Raw genomic sequence first — 16,446 nt, 5'->3', positions numbered from 1 at the left:
GTTAGGTGGTTGGATTTGGGGCCTGGATGGGGTACACAAGTGACAGGGAGCTTGCAGGAATGATGGTGTTCCTGGGAACCAGAAGGAGTGGGGATGGTGCAGGCGGTACTGGCAGGAGGACTGGCTTAGGAACTGACAGCCCAGGCAGCAGTGTGGGGAAGCACTGCAGTCCCCAGGCAGAGGTTAGGGGTTGCTCACTCAGCAATAAGTCAATGTGTCACACCAAATCCTAAATATACCACTACAAAGTAAGTTAGTGCCACTCAGTGTCCATCCTGACACCATCCGGCTGCGGGTTTAGGTGGTAGAAGTTTCAGGGGCAGTTTTGAAATTGGAGTGGGATTGATGTCTGGAGAAAAACCCCAACATGAGATGAGGATTGAAAAATAATCTTTATTGCTATTGAGAGGGATTCTTCGGCTTCTCTTCTCCCCCACCACTACCTTAGCTCCCAATGAATCCATCTGGGGGCACATATGTAGCCACAGGTCAGTTACTGGATTGGTTACAGACTCCTGGTGGGAGGAGGAAGAAAAGGATGGAAAGGAAGGAAGTTCAGAAGAGAAGCAAGGTTGCTAGTAATGGGTGGGAGAGAATGCATTCCCTTATTCCTCCCCTGTCAAAGGGGTCTCTGAGGCCTATTTTCCTTCCTGTGTCTGACTCTGCCCCCTTTATCCACTGCAAACCCAGAAACCTCTCTTGAGTACCCCACAGCTCCTCTGGGGCCGTCACAACCTATGACACAAATGGAGGTGTGAGCACAGCCAATCTGATGATACCAGCCTTTGGTCTTGCCCTCTGGTGACATCACTTGAGTCCCTTTCATCCAGCACCCACAGAAGACTTGGTGAGTCATTTCTCTTCTGTGGGACTTTACCCCCTCACCTTGTTTCCTAGGAGTCAGTAAGAAGGCCTTGAAATCCAGGCAGGAGGTCAGGGACTGGAATTCCTCCACGCACTTCTCAGGAGGATGTGGTGAGCGATCTGGAAGGGCACAGCAGGGCCAGACCCATCAAAACTTCTACTTAGCTCCCCACCCTGGTGAGGACCTCCTGGGAAGCACCCAGGCCTCCCTGGGATGATGTTACAGGGCCTAGAGTAAGGGGTTTTCCTCCCTCTCCTGTGTTTTCTTCCAACCCATCCTGCCTTTTGCCTCACTCACTGTAGAGGAGGAAGCGCTGGTAACCCTGGCCCGTCTCCTTCAGCATGATTCCACCTGGGCATGAACTGGAGAAGAGCTGGGTCTTCATGTCAGGGCGGCCTGTCAGCATGGGTCAGTGGGGGGGAGAATAAGGACAGAGATGCAAGATCAAGCAAACCACGGGGTCTGGGGAGAGGGAGGGTTGGAGAGAACCAACCTTCAGTTCTGAGATCTGTGCTTCCCTCGGTCAGGTGGTAGATCCATTCCCGGGGCACACAGGACCCATTTTTCCTGAAGAGGTGGTGATGGCAAGGAGGAAAGACTGAGTGACACCTCAGTCACACAGTACCAACAGTTATTCCCTCTTATTCCTTGAAGCCCAGGTTGCCTTGGGTTTCAGGCTGCCAAGGGATGGTTAGGCCCCTCTCTCTGCAAAGGAAAACTAATAGAGTCTATGAACTCAGGTCAGCTGAGAACAGTGGACATGCAAAAGAACCCAGCTCTTTACAGGTAGGTGCCCACACCTTGAGCAGAGACTGTACCTACTGGTGCCTCTGTCCCCTCACCACTCACGTGCGAATAGTAGCATGAAGCTGGAGCTGCGTCGGGGGAGAGCCCACAGCTATGTTGAAGACAATGTTGTCCACAGAGTCAAAAGTCGCCAACTCCTCTTTGGTGCGAGCCGCCCCTGCAATAAAGTACCACTGGCCCAGGTGGGGCTCTGGGAACTGGAGAGACAACAAGGGGAACATAAGAGGGTTGGTCCCACTGCAGGATTCATGCAACGTCTTTGTCATAACAGCAAGACTTAGGGGTGGAGGTATTGGCTGCCTTTTTCCAACTGGGGCTTAGATCCATGACAGGGAGACATTAAATGACTTTTCCTTTTTGCCTATGCTCAGTAACCTGAGTAACCCCCACCCCCAATTCTACCATGTCTCCACATTGATGGCCATAAGTACTTACATATTTTTACTTATCCTTGCTTTCATCTTCATAGTACTTACACTCTCTTCCTTTCCCAGTGTGGCTTCTGGTTATTCTAGGCCTTTTTTTCATTCTAGGCCCCCCACTCAAGTCCCTCAGAACCCCCACTGGAAGCTTCTCACATTCTCAGTCCATACCTCTTTTCCATCCACTCTCTGAGTTGTCAGTTGACTGTGCTCAGGGCACTGGTAGACAGAGTTAAGGAGAATGCCATAGAGATAAAGCAGAGCTGCCCAAATTTGGTGGAACATCTTCATGCAACTCAGAGCTGGTGCTCTTTGTGGAGTGGCTGGTGCCTTAACTGTTCTCCCCTGCTGGCTGCTGAGTCCACTCTGCTTCCAGCCCCCTTGCCTTGATCCTTGACCCTTTCACCTGCTAATGAGTAACTTCAACCGTTTTCCAAACATGGATTACTTACAGTATTTGACCCTTTCTCCCCCTCTTCTAGATGCAGCCATTCCACAATACACCCTGGCATGTCCAGGGTCTCTTGGGAATTATCAGGAAAGCTGGGCTCTCCAGGTAGAGCCTGTGATGTTGATCTGAGCTGGACATCTGCTGTGTTGTGCAGCACTGAAGAGAGGTGGATTGATTCATTCACTCACTCAGCAAATGGTTTTGAGTCCCAGCTGTTTGCCAGGAACTGGCTAAGACTTGGGACATAAAAATGATTAAGATACAGTCCCTGACCTTGAAGGCAATCTACGGAAAACTAGCTGTGTAAACAAATCATTGTAATACAATTTGATTAAGTGCATTAGAACAGTATGAACCAAATGCTGGGACATGGCTGATAGGTGGCTTTTTCTCTGACGTTTATAACTGGGCAAACTATGTACACCAGGAAGAAAAGCTCACTGACACACAGTCCATTCACTCAATGTTTATTACTAGGAGTAAGAGACTATTAAAGAGGATCGACTTTGGTGTCTGGCAATGGGTTCAAAACCTAACTCTACTACTTATTAGACAATCTGTATGTCTATTTCTTTCACCTGTGAGTAAATCATAATCTCATAGAATTAAGAGATAATGCATATAAAGCTCTTTGCAAAAGCCTACACATCAAGTCTAAACATTTGCTGAAATTAATGTTTGTAAAGCACTTACAGTTTCAGTGGCCAATACGTTCTCAAATAATAGGAGGTAAGGAAAAAATTGTCAAGAGACAGTCACTGGATAGTGCCAGGTGTGTGTGTGGGGCGGGGAGCTAATGCAGTGAAGGTGGGGACTTCCTTTTAATTATTTGTAACTCAGATTGCCAAAATTTTTTTTTTGGTCCTGAGAAGTGAGACTTAGGACTTAGGGTATATGAGGTTTCATTATACTGTTCCATTCTGGGGTGACGTCTTGACACTTTTTATAAAAAAAAAACAACACAACACTAAAAAATGTACTGGGGCAGTAAGGTAGAAGCACTTGAGCCAGATGAGTCTGGTAGGCCTGGATTTGTTAGTTTGCTAGATGTACTCATAAAGTGGATGTAACTACCCCAGATGCTGAAAGGCTTTTAAATGTGACAGTACGTACAATCTTTAGGAAACTGGCTGGTACAAACTAAGTGCTCACGAAATAGGTGCGTATTAGGTCTCCTAACTGAAAGACTCCTGGGGCCTGGGTACAAACAAAGGATCCCCAAAAGGCTGGACACCAGAGCAGTGACGTGTCTGGGTAAAAGAGTAACAGCGTTGCGGGGCCCGGGGTGGGGGTGGAAGAGGGCAATGAGGCAGTAACCCCAGGACCCCAGTCTGCAGAAGCCCTTTGGCGGCCCATTCAATTTCCCACAGAGTCTAGTGTTTCGGTTAGGTCATACTTCATTTGCTCCCAATTCCCAAACTCGGAGGCAACCTTTTTTTTTTTTTGGACAAAAATCCTGATAGGTAGCAAATCCTTAGCTTCTCAAAAACATGGCGTGTCGATTCGGCTGGGCACTGCGTTGTGAAGAACATGGCGCCCACACTACGCAAAACGCCCGCCGGGCAAAACCGAGTAGGCCCAAGCACGCGACCGCAGCAGGACAGCTCGCGAACCAGCCCCAACCGTAGCAAAGGGCGACTTCCGGAGGCGCCGAAGTACTGGAGCACCGAGGGCAAGAGTGAGAGGAAGACGGCATTTTAGGTGGCTAGGACTGTACCGCCTCAAAGTCTCTGCAGGCCAAGACTTAAATGCAGATTAACGAGGCGCAATCCCCAGTCCCGAGACTCCAAGATCCATAACAAGTGTCCAAAGCCTCCTAAGGCAGTTACAGAGTCTCACCTGGTAATTTTTTTCAGGCGTTTATAATGGCCACCTCAACCTCTGATTGTACAAGCTCACGCACAGGGGAAATAAATCGCGCCAGGGAGGGCGGGGCAGTGTCTAAGTGTGTACGCATGCGTAATGCGACGCACGCAGACGCAGTACGGTCCCCCGGGCGACGGCAGCAGTGGCGGCTCCTCCGGGTGCTCGGCTCCCTCCCATCTAGGCCGGCCCCGGCCCGTCTCGCCCTCCGGAACTCACTGTTTGGGGCCGCGGACTTTTCAGTCGTGCCCCACGAAAGTGAGGCTTGGGAACCTGGGGGGAGCCGGAAGTTCCGCCTCGCGATCTCCAAATACTGTCGGGGAAACGGAAGTGGCCGTCGGTGGCAAGTTGGAGGTGACCGGAAGTGATGGCACCGTGGGGAAGTCGTGGGTGGAGCCGCAGGGTGGTGGTGTGTGTATTTGGTGTGTGTTGATTGCGACGCTCTGCTGGAGCCCTGGAAGAAGGCAGAAGAGGGGGGCAGTCAGCTAGCCGGTCTGGCCCCCCGTGAGTGTCCGTCAGTTTGGGTCTGTGGTGACTTAGGCGGGCTCAATGGTTGTGGTGTGGCGCGCGTGCGCGAAACCATTTTCTTCGCAGAATGTAGTGCGACCCCCCTCCCCAGTCCCCCGCTTCTAGCATCCCAGGGTTTCTGGGACCTTTCTATCGCGACCGCTGATGACTCTGGAATTGTGCTTCCTTCCCTGCTTCCTAGCCCCACTGGCTCTCTCTTGTGATTGGCATCTTGGAGCCCCTCCCACCTCCTGTCGCCCAACTTCCTTTGCCGTCGGTCTCCTGCCCTTTGCGTTTATTTCCATGTGCCCCGGAATCAGAAGAGGGGTGGGGGTGTGCTTGTGTGGGAGAAACTCTTTAGGTATTGGGGCGGAGACTCGGGCCGGGGAGGCTTCTGGGTATATAAAATCAGCTTTGGGCGACAGTGGACCTCTCTCTATTCTCCCTTAGAAAGCTTTTGGCCATGGAACCCAATAATAGTGCCAGTACCACAGTGGAGGAGCCTGACAGCCTGGAGGTGCTGGTGAAGACCCTGGACTCTCAAACTCGGACCTTTATTGTGGGGGCCCAGGTGAGACCCCAGTGCTTCTGGAAGGCACCCATTAACTCTTTCTCTTGTGTGCCCCTTAACCTGGGAGAAGGTTTTCTGGTCCTCAATTTCCTTTTATTAATTCTTTTGTTCATGTTCTAGGCAAAACATTTTCTGGTACTGCTGAGCTATAAGGTATTGGCTTCTATTGAATGAAGTAGATTTTGTTCTTTCTTCCTCCACCTCAACAGAACTCAGTGTAGAGGGAAATATGGAGGAAGGAGGGAATCTTGATGCTATCATGATGCATAAGTGAACCCCAGCTCAGAGAGATAGGCATGGTTCCTGCCTTTGGGAAGGGAAAACAACACACAGACCCCAAACACAAGCATGACTTAAAGATAAAAATTTGTCAGGGCTATACTGTCTTTGTTTTTAAGAGTTTATTTGTTTATTTTTAGAGGGGGGGAGTGAAAGAGAGAGAGGGAGAGAAACAACAGTGTGTGGTTGCCTCTCACACACCCCGTACTGGGGACCTGGCACGCAACCCAGGCATGTGCACTGACTGGGAATGGAACCCTTGACCCTTTGGTTCACAGGCCTGCACTCAGTCCACCGAGCTACAACAGCTAGGGCTATACTTTGTTTTTAAAGGTGAGAAATCACAGCTGGTAATGTAGGTAGAGGCGTAATAGACCATTGAGTTGAGTTACTAAGTTTTGTGGCATATTGTGAATCTTTTTAGCTTGAAAGTGTGGGCACAGCTATGTCATTACTACTCTAATACTGGGAGACCAAATTGGGAGGGGTTGGCCCATGGTTTTTAAAGTGTGACATTAGATATATTTCAGGAAACCATATAGGCTTTTGTGATTAGGTGTGTGTAAATAGCCTGAATCTTCCTAAGAGTTAGTTGTTTAGTTAAAAGAAATATTTTTCTTTTTTGTGTTTTCTTTGTTTAGTCTTCCTTCCTTAGCCAATCATACTGTCTACCCCATCTTGTCATTGCTTTTATCTTTGGGACTAGAGTTGTATCATTTTGTGTTTGGGGGGCAGTCACTCATATCTTTAGACACACATTCCCTTGGGAGCTAGGCAGAGGAGTGAAGGGACCATCAGTTGACTTTTCTGTTTCTCAGCCATGTAATTTTCTCTTAGGCCTAGAATTGAACTTCATTATATTTATTGTATTTTGACAAGAGTTGTCTTAGTTTGGGGGTTTGTGCAGTAATTACTTCACAATCAAGACAAATGATTTTATGATGGGATGGTTTTTACCCCTCATCTCCACGAGTCAGTTGTCCCTCTTTTGTCCTTCCTCTTTCCTACGTTTGCTATTACCTGTTTGTGCCCTTTCTTTACAGATGAATGTAAAGGAATTTAAGGAGCATATTGCTGCCTCTGTCAGCATCCCCTCTGAGAAACAACGGCTTATCTACCAGGGACGGGTTCTGCAGGATGATAAGAAGCTCCAGGAATACAGTAAGAGGGTAGGGGGGGCCTGTTCTGAGTTTGAGGCAGCTGCCCAGAAGGATGAGCTGAAATCATAGGTTTAACTGATCACAAAATGTTTTGGTGTGTATCTTTTTTATTTTTGCAGATGTTGGGGGAAAGGTCATTCACCTGGTAGAACGTGCTCCTCCTCAGACTCAGCTCCCCTCGGGGGCATCTTCTGGGACAGGATCTGCCTCAGCCACCCATGGCGGGGGACCCACACTTGGTACTCGGGGCCCTGGGGCCTCTGTTCATGACCGGAATGCCAACAGCTATGTCATGGTTGGAACCTTCAACCTTCCTGTAAGCCGGTGTTTCATGTGGGATGGTTTTTGTAGGGAAGTAAAATTTTGATTGTGGTAGTAGCTGAGAGACCTCAGTGTTTAGATTGGGTTTGGAAGGCCCTGTGGTTTACTAATGGTCTCAGTCTTGAGAAGGAAAGGATTGGGTCTCCAGAGAATGAGTTGGAAATGTGGGGGCCTTAGTATTTGGCTTCTCCCAGAGCAACTTCCCTTACCCTTTCCCCAGAGTGACGGCTCTGCTGTGGATGTTCACATCAACATGGAACAGGCCCCAATTCAGGTATCATGGAGCCTGGGAAGGTCAGGGAAGGGGATCTGGGAGAAGGAGAAGGAGTCCATGAGGTCGGATTGGACTTGGCTGAGGAGATGCTGGGACCTGGTTCAGTAGGCTCTGCAGCTTGTGCCTTCATCTCAGACCTACTGTGATATTCTTTCTCTTATTATAGAGTGAACCCCGAGTACGGCTGGTGATGGCTCAGCACATGATCAGGGATATACAGACCTTACTATCCCGGATGGAAGTAAGTGGTCTTTCTCTGTTTTTCCATCCTCCCTACCCATTGTCTCAGCCTGGGGGCGGGGGGGAGGGATGACTGGCCACATTCACTGGATGTTTCCTTCCTAATCTGGTTTCTTCTTTGCAGTCCTCATTCTTTGGGCAGAAAAAGTACCAAAGTATCTATGTGAGGCTGTCCTGTCCCTGCTAATCCTCTTGGTGTCCAATATCTGGGAAGTTTGTTTCCGATCTGTCAGATAACTCTCATGGCTTCTCTTTTCTTTTTTAAGATTTTATTTACTTATTTTTAGAGAGAGGGTAAGGAAGGGCGAGAGACATTGATGAGAGAGAGAATGAGAGAGAGAGAGACAGACAGACAGATACTGATCTGTTGCCTCTTGTACACTTCCCGACTGGGGACTGAACCCCCAACCCAATCATGTGCCCTGAGCGGAATCAAATCAGTGACGTTTCGCTTTGTGGGATGATGCCCAGCCAACTGAGCCACACCAGTTAGGGCTTGTGGCATTTCATTTCAACTAAAGAAGGCTTTCGTGCCTTTTTTTTTTTTTTTAATTGATTTGAGAGAGAGAAACATCGATTGTTGTACTTATCTATGCATCCATTGTTTGATTCTTGTATGTGTCCTGACCCTGGATTGAACCCACACCTTTAGTGTATTGGGACAATGCTCTAGCCACCTGAGCTACCAGGCCAGAGCTTGATACATTTTTAAGTTTCTTAATTATATCCTGGCTGCAGTGGTTCAATGGTTTGAGTGTGACCTGCAAACCAAAGGGTCACTGGTTGGTTTGATTCTCAGTCAGGGCACAGGCTTGGGTTGCAGGCCACATCCCCAGTAGCGGGTATGTGGGAGGCAACCACACACTGATGTTTCTCTCCTTCTCTTTCTCCTTCCCCACACCTCTCTAAAAATAAATAAGTAAAATTTTTTTTAAAATGTTTCTTAATTATGATACTTGGTACTGGTATGTCCTGATTTCATTAGTTTGTGCTATGTCTGTGACCAATGGCCTTTCCTTCTCTTGTGGAGGTTAGGAAGCCACAGTCCCCACTTTTTGTTAATAATTCGTTTGTAAGAGTTTCAGATGTTTATTATGTACCTAATTTGCATAAGTTTCTTATTGGTTGCTAGGGAGCCAAAGATACAGATGCAAAGCCTTGCCTTCAGGGAACCTAGTTAGAGCACTTTGTCCATCCATTCTCCTTTGACGACCTGGTTAGTCCTCTGCAGCAGTCTCATCCTGCCTTTGGTACCCTGACTCTCCCCTACCTTCAGTGTCGAGGTGGGTCCCAAGCACAGCACAATCAGCCGCCTGCACAGACACCAACTGTTGCCCCAGAGCCAGTAGCCTTGAGCTCTCAGACATCAGAACCAGTCGAAAACGTAGTGTCTTCTCGGGAGCCCATGGAGGCAGAAGAAGTGGAGGAGCGTGCCCCAGCCCAGAGCCCGGAGCTCACCCCTTCTGGCCCAGCCCCAGCGGGCCCAACACCTGCCCCAGAGACAAATGCTCCCAAGTGAGAGATGGAGGGCATTTTTGGGAGGGGGTTTGGGATCCCAAGTGAAGGATGAGGACTGGGAGAGGTGTGATGGGGAAGGAAGGATTGTTTGGAGGTCTTATATGGAGAGTTAGTGTTGGGAGCATGGAGGGACCCTGGAGTAGGTAAAGTCCCCTGCTAGTTGGAACTAGCAGCTGAGCCGCACTGCTCTCTCCGGGGCAAGGAAAATCAAATGGTGCTTCCTTATCAAGATTCTTGCCTCTGAGTTCACAGAGGCCCCATCTTCCCATAGGTTGGGGGTAAAGAACAGGCTCTGCTAGTCCAGGAAGGGATTGGGCTAGGGTTCTGGGAGGCCAGGGAGAGATGGCAGATGTGGTCCCTGGCACCTGTGAGGTTGGGAAGCTGAGGAAGGCTTTGGCTCACTGTCTCTTGGGTTTGCCTACAGCCATCCTTCCCCTGCGGAGTATGTCGAGGTGCTCCAGGAGCTCCAGCGGCTTGAAAGCCGCCTTCATCCCTTCCTGCAGCGCTACTATGAGGTTCTGGGTGCCGCTGCCAACACAGACTACAACAACAATGTGAGTCTGCCCACCCCCTTACCCCAGATCTCCCCAAGTGGAACAGGCTGACATACACATCCCCCTTTCCCCACAAAAAAGATTTCCTGCAAGGTGGTGCTCTCTCCCTGGAGTTGTAAATAAGTGATCTTTTCTTTCCTTCAGGACAGGTGATAATCTTTGCAATATTCACTGTCTTTGCACCCCTCAGTCTCTTGAGTTACTTAGCAAGTTTGTAAAGAGAGATTAGTTGATGATGACTTATTTACTCACCATAGGGTCTGTTTTAGTGGGAAATTCTTTATGTGTATACAATAGAATTTTACAAAGATTTGGTCTGTGCAGGAGCTTCCAAGGCTACATCTAAAGGGTTAGAGGATGTGATATTTTCAGAAGGTGGTATTGCTTTGGTTGGTGAGATGGATTCCAGCCTGATATTTTCTGCCTTTTTGTATTTTTCTTTTTCTTCCTTGGCTTTCTGTATTTGGCCTGGGGCTACAGCAAGAGGGTCGAGAAGAGGACCAGCGCTTGATCAACCTGGTGGGGGAGAGCCTGCGGCTGCTAGGCAACACCTTTGTGGCACTGTCTGATCTGCGCTGCAATCTGGCCTGTGCGCCCCCACGACACCTGCATGTGGTCCGACCTATGTCTCACTACACCACCCCCATGGTGCTTCAGCAGGCAGCCATCCCCATCCAGGTGGGTTGGGGCAAGCCTGGCCTGTGGAAGAATGGAGGAACGCTGTTGTTAGGATGACCCAGGGTGCCTGTTGCGCTTGAAGGAGGTTAAATCAGGAGGAGTCTTTGGAAACATGTAGAGATGAAGGATGGGGGAGACTTTAGAGGCAGGTCATGGGGCAGTACTCTGGATTAGGTTCTTGTGTTATTCTTATTTCTGCTCCACCTGCCTTCTCCAGATCAATGTGGGGACCACTGTGACCATGACTGGGAATGGGACTCGACCCCCGCCGACTCATGGCGCAGAGGCACCTCCTGCTGGTCCTGGACAGGCCTCATCCTTGGCTCCCTCTTCTGCTACTGTCGACTCAACTGAGGGGGCACCTCCCCCAGGGCCAGCGCCCCTACCAACCACCAGCCACCCGAGGGTCATCCGGATTTCCCACCAGAGCGTGGAACCTGTGGTCATGATGCACATGAACATTCAAGGTGAGTTAGGGTCAATAGGGAAGGGCAGCACAGTGAGAAGAGGGGTTGATGCTGAGGTGTGAGGGAGGGTGGGAAGGGGGAAGGCTGCTGGTGGTATCAGAGGGACCAGAGCAGGAGCTTTAGTTTGTGTGTGTATGTGTGTGTGTGTGTGGCTGGGGGCAGCAGGACTGCTTGTTCTTGGAGATTGTTTACATAAGGAAGGGAGCACCTCCTCCCTGTCTAGATGGAGGGAAAGGAAGGTAGGCATTCTGGGCGGGGAATGGGGGCCTGAAGGATACTGATCTCAGGAGGTGACAGCCAGGCCTTGGCCCCGCCTATCTCAGAGCCACTCTCTCTGTCTCCCTACCCAGATTCTGGCGCACAGCCTGGTGGAGTTCCGAGTGCCCCCACTGGCCCCCTAGGACCCCCTGGTCATGGCCAGACCCTGGGTAAGAGTGAGGGTGTCAGATTAGGCTGAACTGTAGGTAGAGAAGGGGTAGGGCCGATTGGGTGGGTTGAAGGGGTCCAGGTTCAAGGTTACATCAGACCCGCCCCCCAGGCTCCACCCTCATCCAGCTGCCCTCCCTGTCCCCTGAGTTCATGCACGCCGTCGCCCACCAGATCACTCATCAGGCCATGGTGGCAGCTGTTGCCTCCGCGGCCACAGGTAATGACCTGGAAAGGGAGGCCTGGGAGGGGGGCCAAGGTCCATGGTGGTGGGTGCTGTCGGCTGGTGGGCATGAACCCAGGCCTCAGCCCTCTTTGGTCTCTCCCCTGTGCCATGCGCAGGACAGCAGATGCCAGGTTTCCAGGCAGCTCCGACCCGGGTGGTGATTGCCCGGCCCACCCCTCCACAGGCTCGGCCTTCCCATCCTGGGGGGCCCCCAGTCCTGGGGACTCTGGTGAGTAAGGGTGGGAGAGCTTTGGTGGGGCGGTATCTGGGGAGGGAGTCCTGTGGTGGAGCATGGAAAGGGCAGGGCTGAAAGCCTCCCACTCTCAGCAGGGTGCTGGTCTGGGTACCAATACATCTTTGGCCCAGATGGTGAGCGGCCTTGTGGGGCAGCTTCTTATGCAGCCTGTCCTTGTGGGTGAGTCCTTGTTTTTCCCTGCCTCAAACTTAGATTTCCATAGCTCTGAAGGCTTACCCTCCCTCCCTGACATCCTCATGGGTGTTTCCCAGTTCTCACTCAGTCCCTTTGTTCCGGCCTTCCTGCTCGAAGATTGGAGTGGGGATTTCAACCTGCTGCTTTTGGTCCCTATAGCTCAGGGGACCCCAGGAATGGCTCCACCTCCAGCTCCTGCCACTGCATCAGCCAGTGCTGGCACCACCAACACAGCTACCACAGCTGGCCCTGCTCCCGGGGGGCCCACCCAGCCTCCTCCCCCTCAACCCTCCACCTCTGATCTGCAGTTCTCTCAGCTACTGGGCAACTTACTGGGGCCTGCAGGGCCAGGCAGTGGAGGGCCTGGTGTGGCTTCTCCCACCATCACTGTGGCGATGCCTGGGGTCCCTGCATTTCTTCAGGGCATGACTGACTTTTTGCAGGTGAGTGAGTGGTTTACTCTTTGCCCTTCCTGTCCTTGCCCAGCCAGGTATTGCTGCCTTGTTGCCATTATTCTGCCACCGGTGCAGTGCCTGGTGACATGTCAGGAAGGAATCATGGGAACCCATTGACTATAAACCTTATATTTTGGAGATGAGTAAAATGGGGTTTAGGGAGCATTTGTGTCACTGCTTCCTGACCTAACTCATTAAGAGGGAGAAAGGTGGCTGCTTGGCTTAACGCTGCCATTAAGTAACTTCTCATGTGCATTCTGCTGTAAGGAGTCTAGACAGAATAGAGCTCCTCATCTTCTGTACTTTTTTTTTCCTGTTTGCCAGGCGACGCAGACAGCCCCTCCACCTCCTCCACCCCCGCCACCTCCACCTCTGGCCTCAGAACAGCAGACCACACCCCCACCAGGGTCCCCTTCTGGTGGCACAGGGAGTCCTGGAGGCCTGGGTCCTGAAAGCCTGTCACCGGAGTTTTTTACCTCAGTGGTGCAGGGCGTGCTGAGCTCTCTGCTGGGCTCCCTGGGGGCTCGGGCTGGCAGCAGTGAGAGCATTGCCGCTTTCATACAGCGCCTCAGCGGGTCCAGCAACATCTTTGAGCCTGGGGCTGATGGCGCTCTTGGTGAGCAGTGGGGGTTCCTTGGCCTTCTCCAGGAAAAGGGGAGCCAGGGGAAGGTAGATGACCTATATTGAGGGGTATTGCCAAGGTGGGATGAGGGTGATGGGCTAGGGGTGTGTGGGTGGGCCAGCAAGTAAAGATCACTGCTAACTTCTGCCTCGGTCCACAGGATTCTTTGGGGCCCTGCTCTCACTGCTGTGCCAGAACTTTTCTATGGTGGATGTGGTCATGCTTCTCCACGGGCATTTCCAGCCACTGCAGCGGCTCCAGCCCCAGCTGCGATCCTTCTTCCACCAGCACTACCTGGGTGGCCAGGAACCCACACCTGGTAACATCCGGGTAAATGAAGAGCTGGGCTCCAGAGCTCTTCTTCTCTTCGCTTTTAATTTCTTATTCCTGACTCTATCTGTCACCTAGACCTATGATTGTCCCTGGACTTACTGGGGGTGGAGAGGGAAGTGCCTTGAGGGCTGGGATTTGAATCTAAACCTGTGCTGTCTCCTTCCTCTCCCTCTGTAGATGGCAACCCACACGTTGATCACTGGGCTTGAAGAATATGTTCGGGAGAGTTTTGTGAGTAACACTTTTCCATTGTGTTATCCTCTTCTGGGTCTGGTAGGGGAGCTTCTGTTCCTACTCCCTCCTCCTTGACTCCCAGTGTCTTGGGGTTCCTGATTTTTGGGTCTCTGTGTGTTTTCTCAGTCTTTGGTGCAGGTTCAGCCAGGTGTGGACATCATCCGGACAAATCTGGAATTTCTCCAAGAGCAGTTTAATAGCATTGCTGCTCATGTTCTGCACTGCACAGGTCAGGGCCAGCTGGGTCAGGGTGAGTGGGGCGTGTTGGGTGTGCGGGGCTGCGGGATGCCACCACTCCTTCCCTGTTGTCTTGCCCACAGACAGTGGATTTGGGGCCCGTTTGCTGGAGTTGTGTAACCAGGGCCTGTTTGAATGCCTTGCTCTGAACTTGCACTGCTTGGGGGGTCAGCAGATGGAGCTAGCTGCTGTCATCAATGGCCGGATTGTAAGCACCACCCAGCCCCAGATCCCCAGGCTTTCGTTTCCTCAGGTTTCCATTCTCGGGTATCCTGCAGTTTTTATTTTTCTTTTCCAAACTTCTTTACCCTTTGAAACCTTTTAAAAGCTGGTTGAGGGTGTTGTGTTTGAGTCTGCTCTCTGCCCCGCAGCGTCGCATGTCTCGTGGGGTAAACCCCTCCTTGGTGAGCTGGCTGACCACTATGATGGGACTGAGGCTTCAGGTGGTCCTGGAGCACATGCCTGTAGGCCCTGATGCCATCCTCAGATATGTTCGCAGGGTTGGTGATCCCCCACAGGTAAAGGACCTGATGATGGGCTATGGGATCAGGGGACTTGAGGGAACTGGAGTGATTTGAAAGGGATTTTGTGTTCTCCTCTGTCCAATTTCACAGCCACTTTCTGAGGAGCCGATGGAAGTTCAGGGATCAGAGAGAACTTCCCCTGAGCCTCAGGTACCAGGGAGAGGTTGAGGGGCCAGATAAGTTGGAGTGGAAGGGTAGGGGTGGAGGGTTCTAGTGGCAGAGAATCCTGCATCTGCCTGCTGTCTGACTCCCAGCGGGAGAATGCTTCTCCAGCACCTGGAACAACAGCAGAAGAGGCTATGTCACGACGTCCACCTCCTGCCCCTGAGGGGGGCTCCCGAGATGAACAGGATGGAGCTTCTGCTGAGACAGAACCTTGGGCAGCTGCAGTCCCCCCAGTAAGTGTCAGGTGACCAGTGGGCTAAGGCAACTGCAAGTTGTGGCCATTACTTTTTAATAATTTTTTCCCCAGGAATGGGTCCCTATCATCCAGCAGGACATTCAGAGCCAGAGGAAGGTGAAACCGCAGCCTCCCCTAAGCGACGCCTACCTCAGTGGTATGCCTGCCAAGAGACGCAAGGTTGGTTTTCCTCACCTCTGAGGATCCCACTTTATCCAAATTCCCATCATACTTAGAATCAAACAAATTGAGCTGGATGGAATTTTTCCTAGCTTAGCCCCCTCACTTAATTGAGGAAGAAACCTTTCTGAGACTCAGAATTTCTCAGTTATCCCATTAGTCTCTTGACCAGCAGTACTGTCATCCCTCAGCTGCCTAATCTCCATGTAACTGGGGCTGTTTGCTTATAGTGGGCTGCTTCTTGTGGACCAGCTAGTTTTGAATGCTGATGGCCTGACCTGTCCTGCCCCTCTTGTTTTGAAGACCAAGTCCAGCACATTCAAATGCTGTTTTTGGCCAGAGCCAAACAAAATTACGAAGGCATTTTTGCTGTTAAAACCAAACGAGGACTATATCCCTTCTTTCCCCTAGTGTGGAGACTGGTTGACTCATTGAAAGGGTGAGCTGGGTGGTGGCACTGGATCTGACGTTGGTCCTCTTTTTCCTCTCAACCCCGTCTCCCAGACGATGCAGGGTGAGGGCCCCCAGCTGCTTCTTTCAGAGGCCGTGAGCCGGGCAGCTAAGGCAGCCGGAGCTCGGCCCCTGACAAGCCCTGAGAGCCTGAGCCAGGACCTGGAGGCACCAGAGGTTCAGGAGAGCTACAGGCAGCAGGTGTCCCCACCTTAAAGCAGAATAGGGATGGTCTAGTGGGAGGGGTTGGGCTAGGGACCCTCTACCCCAGATTCCTTCAGAGATGAATTGGTTAGTCTGGGGCTACCATTTGTATTTTTAAATGTTTTTCCCTAGTGGCATCTGGGAAAGCTCTTTGATGCCTTATTGGGCTACTGACTGGCTGGTGGGGAGTGTTAGCTCCTGAGGGATAAACCTTGTGTGCTTGCTGGGATCCTAGGGTCTTGGCCAATGCCCTTCCAACCTGCTTGCTCTCTTTCTAGCTCCGGGCTGATATACAGAAGCGACTGCAGGAAGACCCCAACTATAGCCCCCAGCGCTTCCCTAATGCCCACCGGGCCTTTGCTGAGGATCCCTAGCTCCTTGCCCCACTTTCATCAGGGGACCATTTCCCCCCTCTTCCTTTACAGTATTTAAGAAATAAAAGTCAGATTTTCCTGGCCCTTTTGTCTCTAAATTGCCTTCATCAAGTAGTTTAAGCTCTTTAACCTCTGAATTTGACTTAAAATTGAATAATCCCTAGCTATACCAGACAATTTTGGACAGTTGCCCATTTGTAATTTTTCATGCAGAGGCATTTTCCACGTACATAGGACCCAAGTTCTAAAACAAGGAATCTGTTCCAGGTGCACGCTAGGATTGGGTCCTCAGACTGTCCAGTTAAGAAAAAAGAAAAAAAAAAAAAGATTCAATTCCTAAGCAGCAGGAGCCATAAGGTATAGGTCTGTGACTA

The 16,446-nt window shown here is 51.0% G+C and overlaps 2 protein-coding genes across 21 annotated transcripts; one reads left to right on the top strand and one right to left on the bottom strand.

Moving 5' to 3' along the window:
* Positions 1 to 39: 39 nt before the first annotated feature.
* On the bottom strand, positions 40 to 4,514 carry APOM (apolipoprotein M). Of its 5 annotated transcripts, XM_036023817.1 has the most exons (7): positions 4,385 to 4,433; positions 2,547 to 2,701; positions 1,715 to 1,869; positions 1,359 to 1,432; positions 1,163 to 1,261; positions 878 to 984; positions 40 to 512 (listed from the first exon to the last, which is right to left on the bottom strand). In XM_036023817.1, the coding sequence occupies exons 2-7, from the start codon at positions 2,604 to 2,606 to the stop codon at positions 264 to 266; spliced, it is 744 nt and encodes a 247-aa protein (XP_035879710.1). In that variant the 5' UTR covers positions 2,607 to 2,701; positions 4,385 to 4,433; the 3' UTR covers positions 40 to 263. The 5 variants fall into 5 exon arrangements, with proteins under 5 accessions (XP_035879710.1, XP_035879711.1, XP_035879709.1 ...); XM_036023818.1 differs by lacking the exons at positions 2,547 to 2,701; positions 4,385 to 4,433 and adding an exon at positions 4,449 to 4,514; XM_036023816.1 differs by lacking the exon at positions 4,385 to 4,433 and having other exon boundaries at positions 2,547 to 2,856.
* Positions 4,515 to 16,156, top strand: BAG6 (BAG cochaperone 6). Of its 16 annotated transcripts, none has more exons than XM_028510547.2 (26): positions 4,517 to 4,762; positions 5,366 to 5,486; positions 6,809 to 6,926; positions 7,045 to 7,241; positions 7,467 to 7,520; positions 7,687 to 7,761; positions 9,037 to 9,275; positions 9,703 to 9,832; positions 10,313 to 10,510; positions 10,728 to 10,977; positions 11,328 to 11,405; positions 11,516 to 11,623; positions 11,746 to 11,858; positions 11,957 to 12,044; positions 12,219 to 12,502; positions 12,839 to 13,130; positions 13,297 to 13,466; positions 13,647 to 13,700; positions 13,830 to 13,932; positions 14,024 to 14,148; positions 14,312 to 14,458; positions 14,555 to 14,614; positions 14,719 to 14,862; positions 14,937 to 15,044; positions 15,549 to 15,695; positions 15,977 to 16,156. In XM_028510547.2, the coding sequence occupies exons 2-26, from the start codon at positions 5,379 to 5,381 to the stop codon at positions 16,070 to 16,072; spliced, it is 3,486 nt and encodes a 1,161-aa protein (XP_028366348.1). In that variant the 5' UTR covers positions 4,517 to 4,762; positions 5,366 to 5,378; the 3' UTR covers positions 16,073 to 16,156. The 16 variants fall into 16 exon arrangements, with proteins under 16 accessions (XP_028366365.1, XP_028366348.1, XP_028366353.1 ...); XM_036023814.1 differs by having other exon boundaries at positions 4,549 to 4,762; positions 15,549 to 15,558; XM_036023810.1 differs by having other exon boundaries at positions 4,550 to 4,762; positions 11,960 to 12,044.
* Positions 16,157 to 16,446: the final 290 nt, after the last annotated feature.

This window comes from Phyllostomus discolor, chromosome 4 (assembly GCF_004126475.2).
Source record: "Phyllostomus discolor isolate MPI-MPIP mPhyDis1 chromosome 4, mPhyDis1.pri.v3, whole genome shotgun sequence".
NCBI classification, from domain to species: Eukaryota; Metazoa; Chordata; class Mammalia; order Chiroptera; family Phyllostomidae; genus Phyllostomus; species Phyllostomus discolor.
The sequence above is the reverse complement of the archived record's forward strand: the minus strand, read 5'-3'. Positions and strand labels throughout refer to the sequence as shown.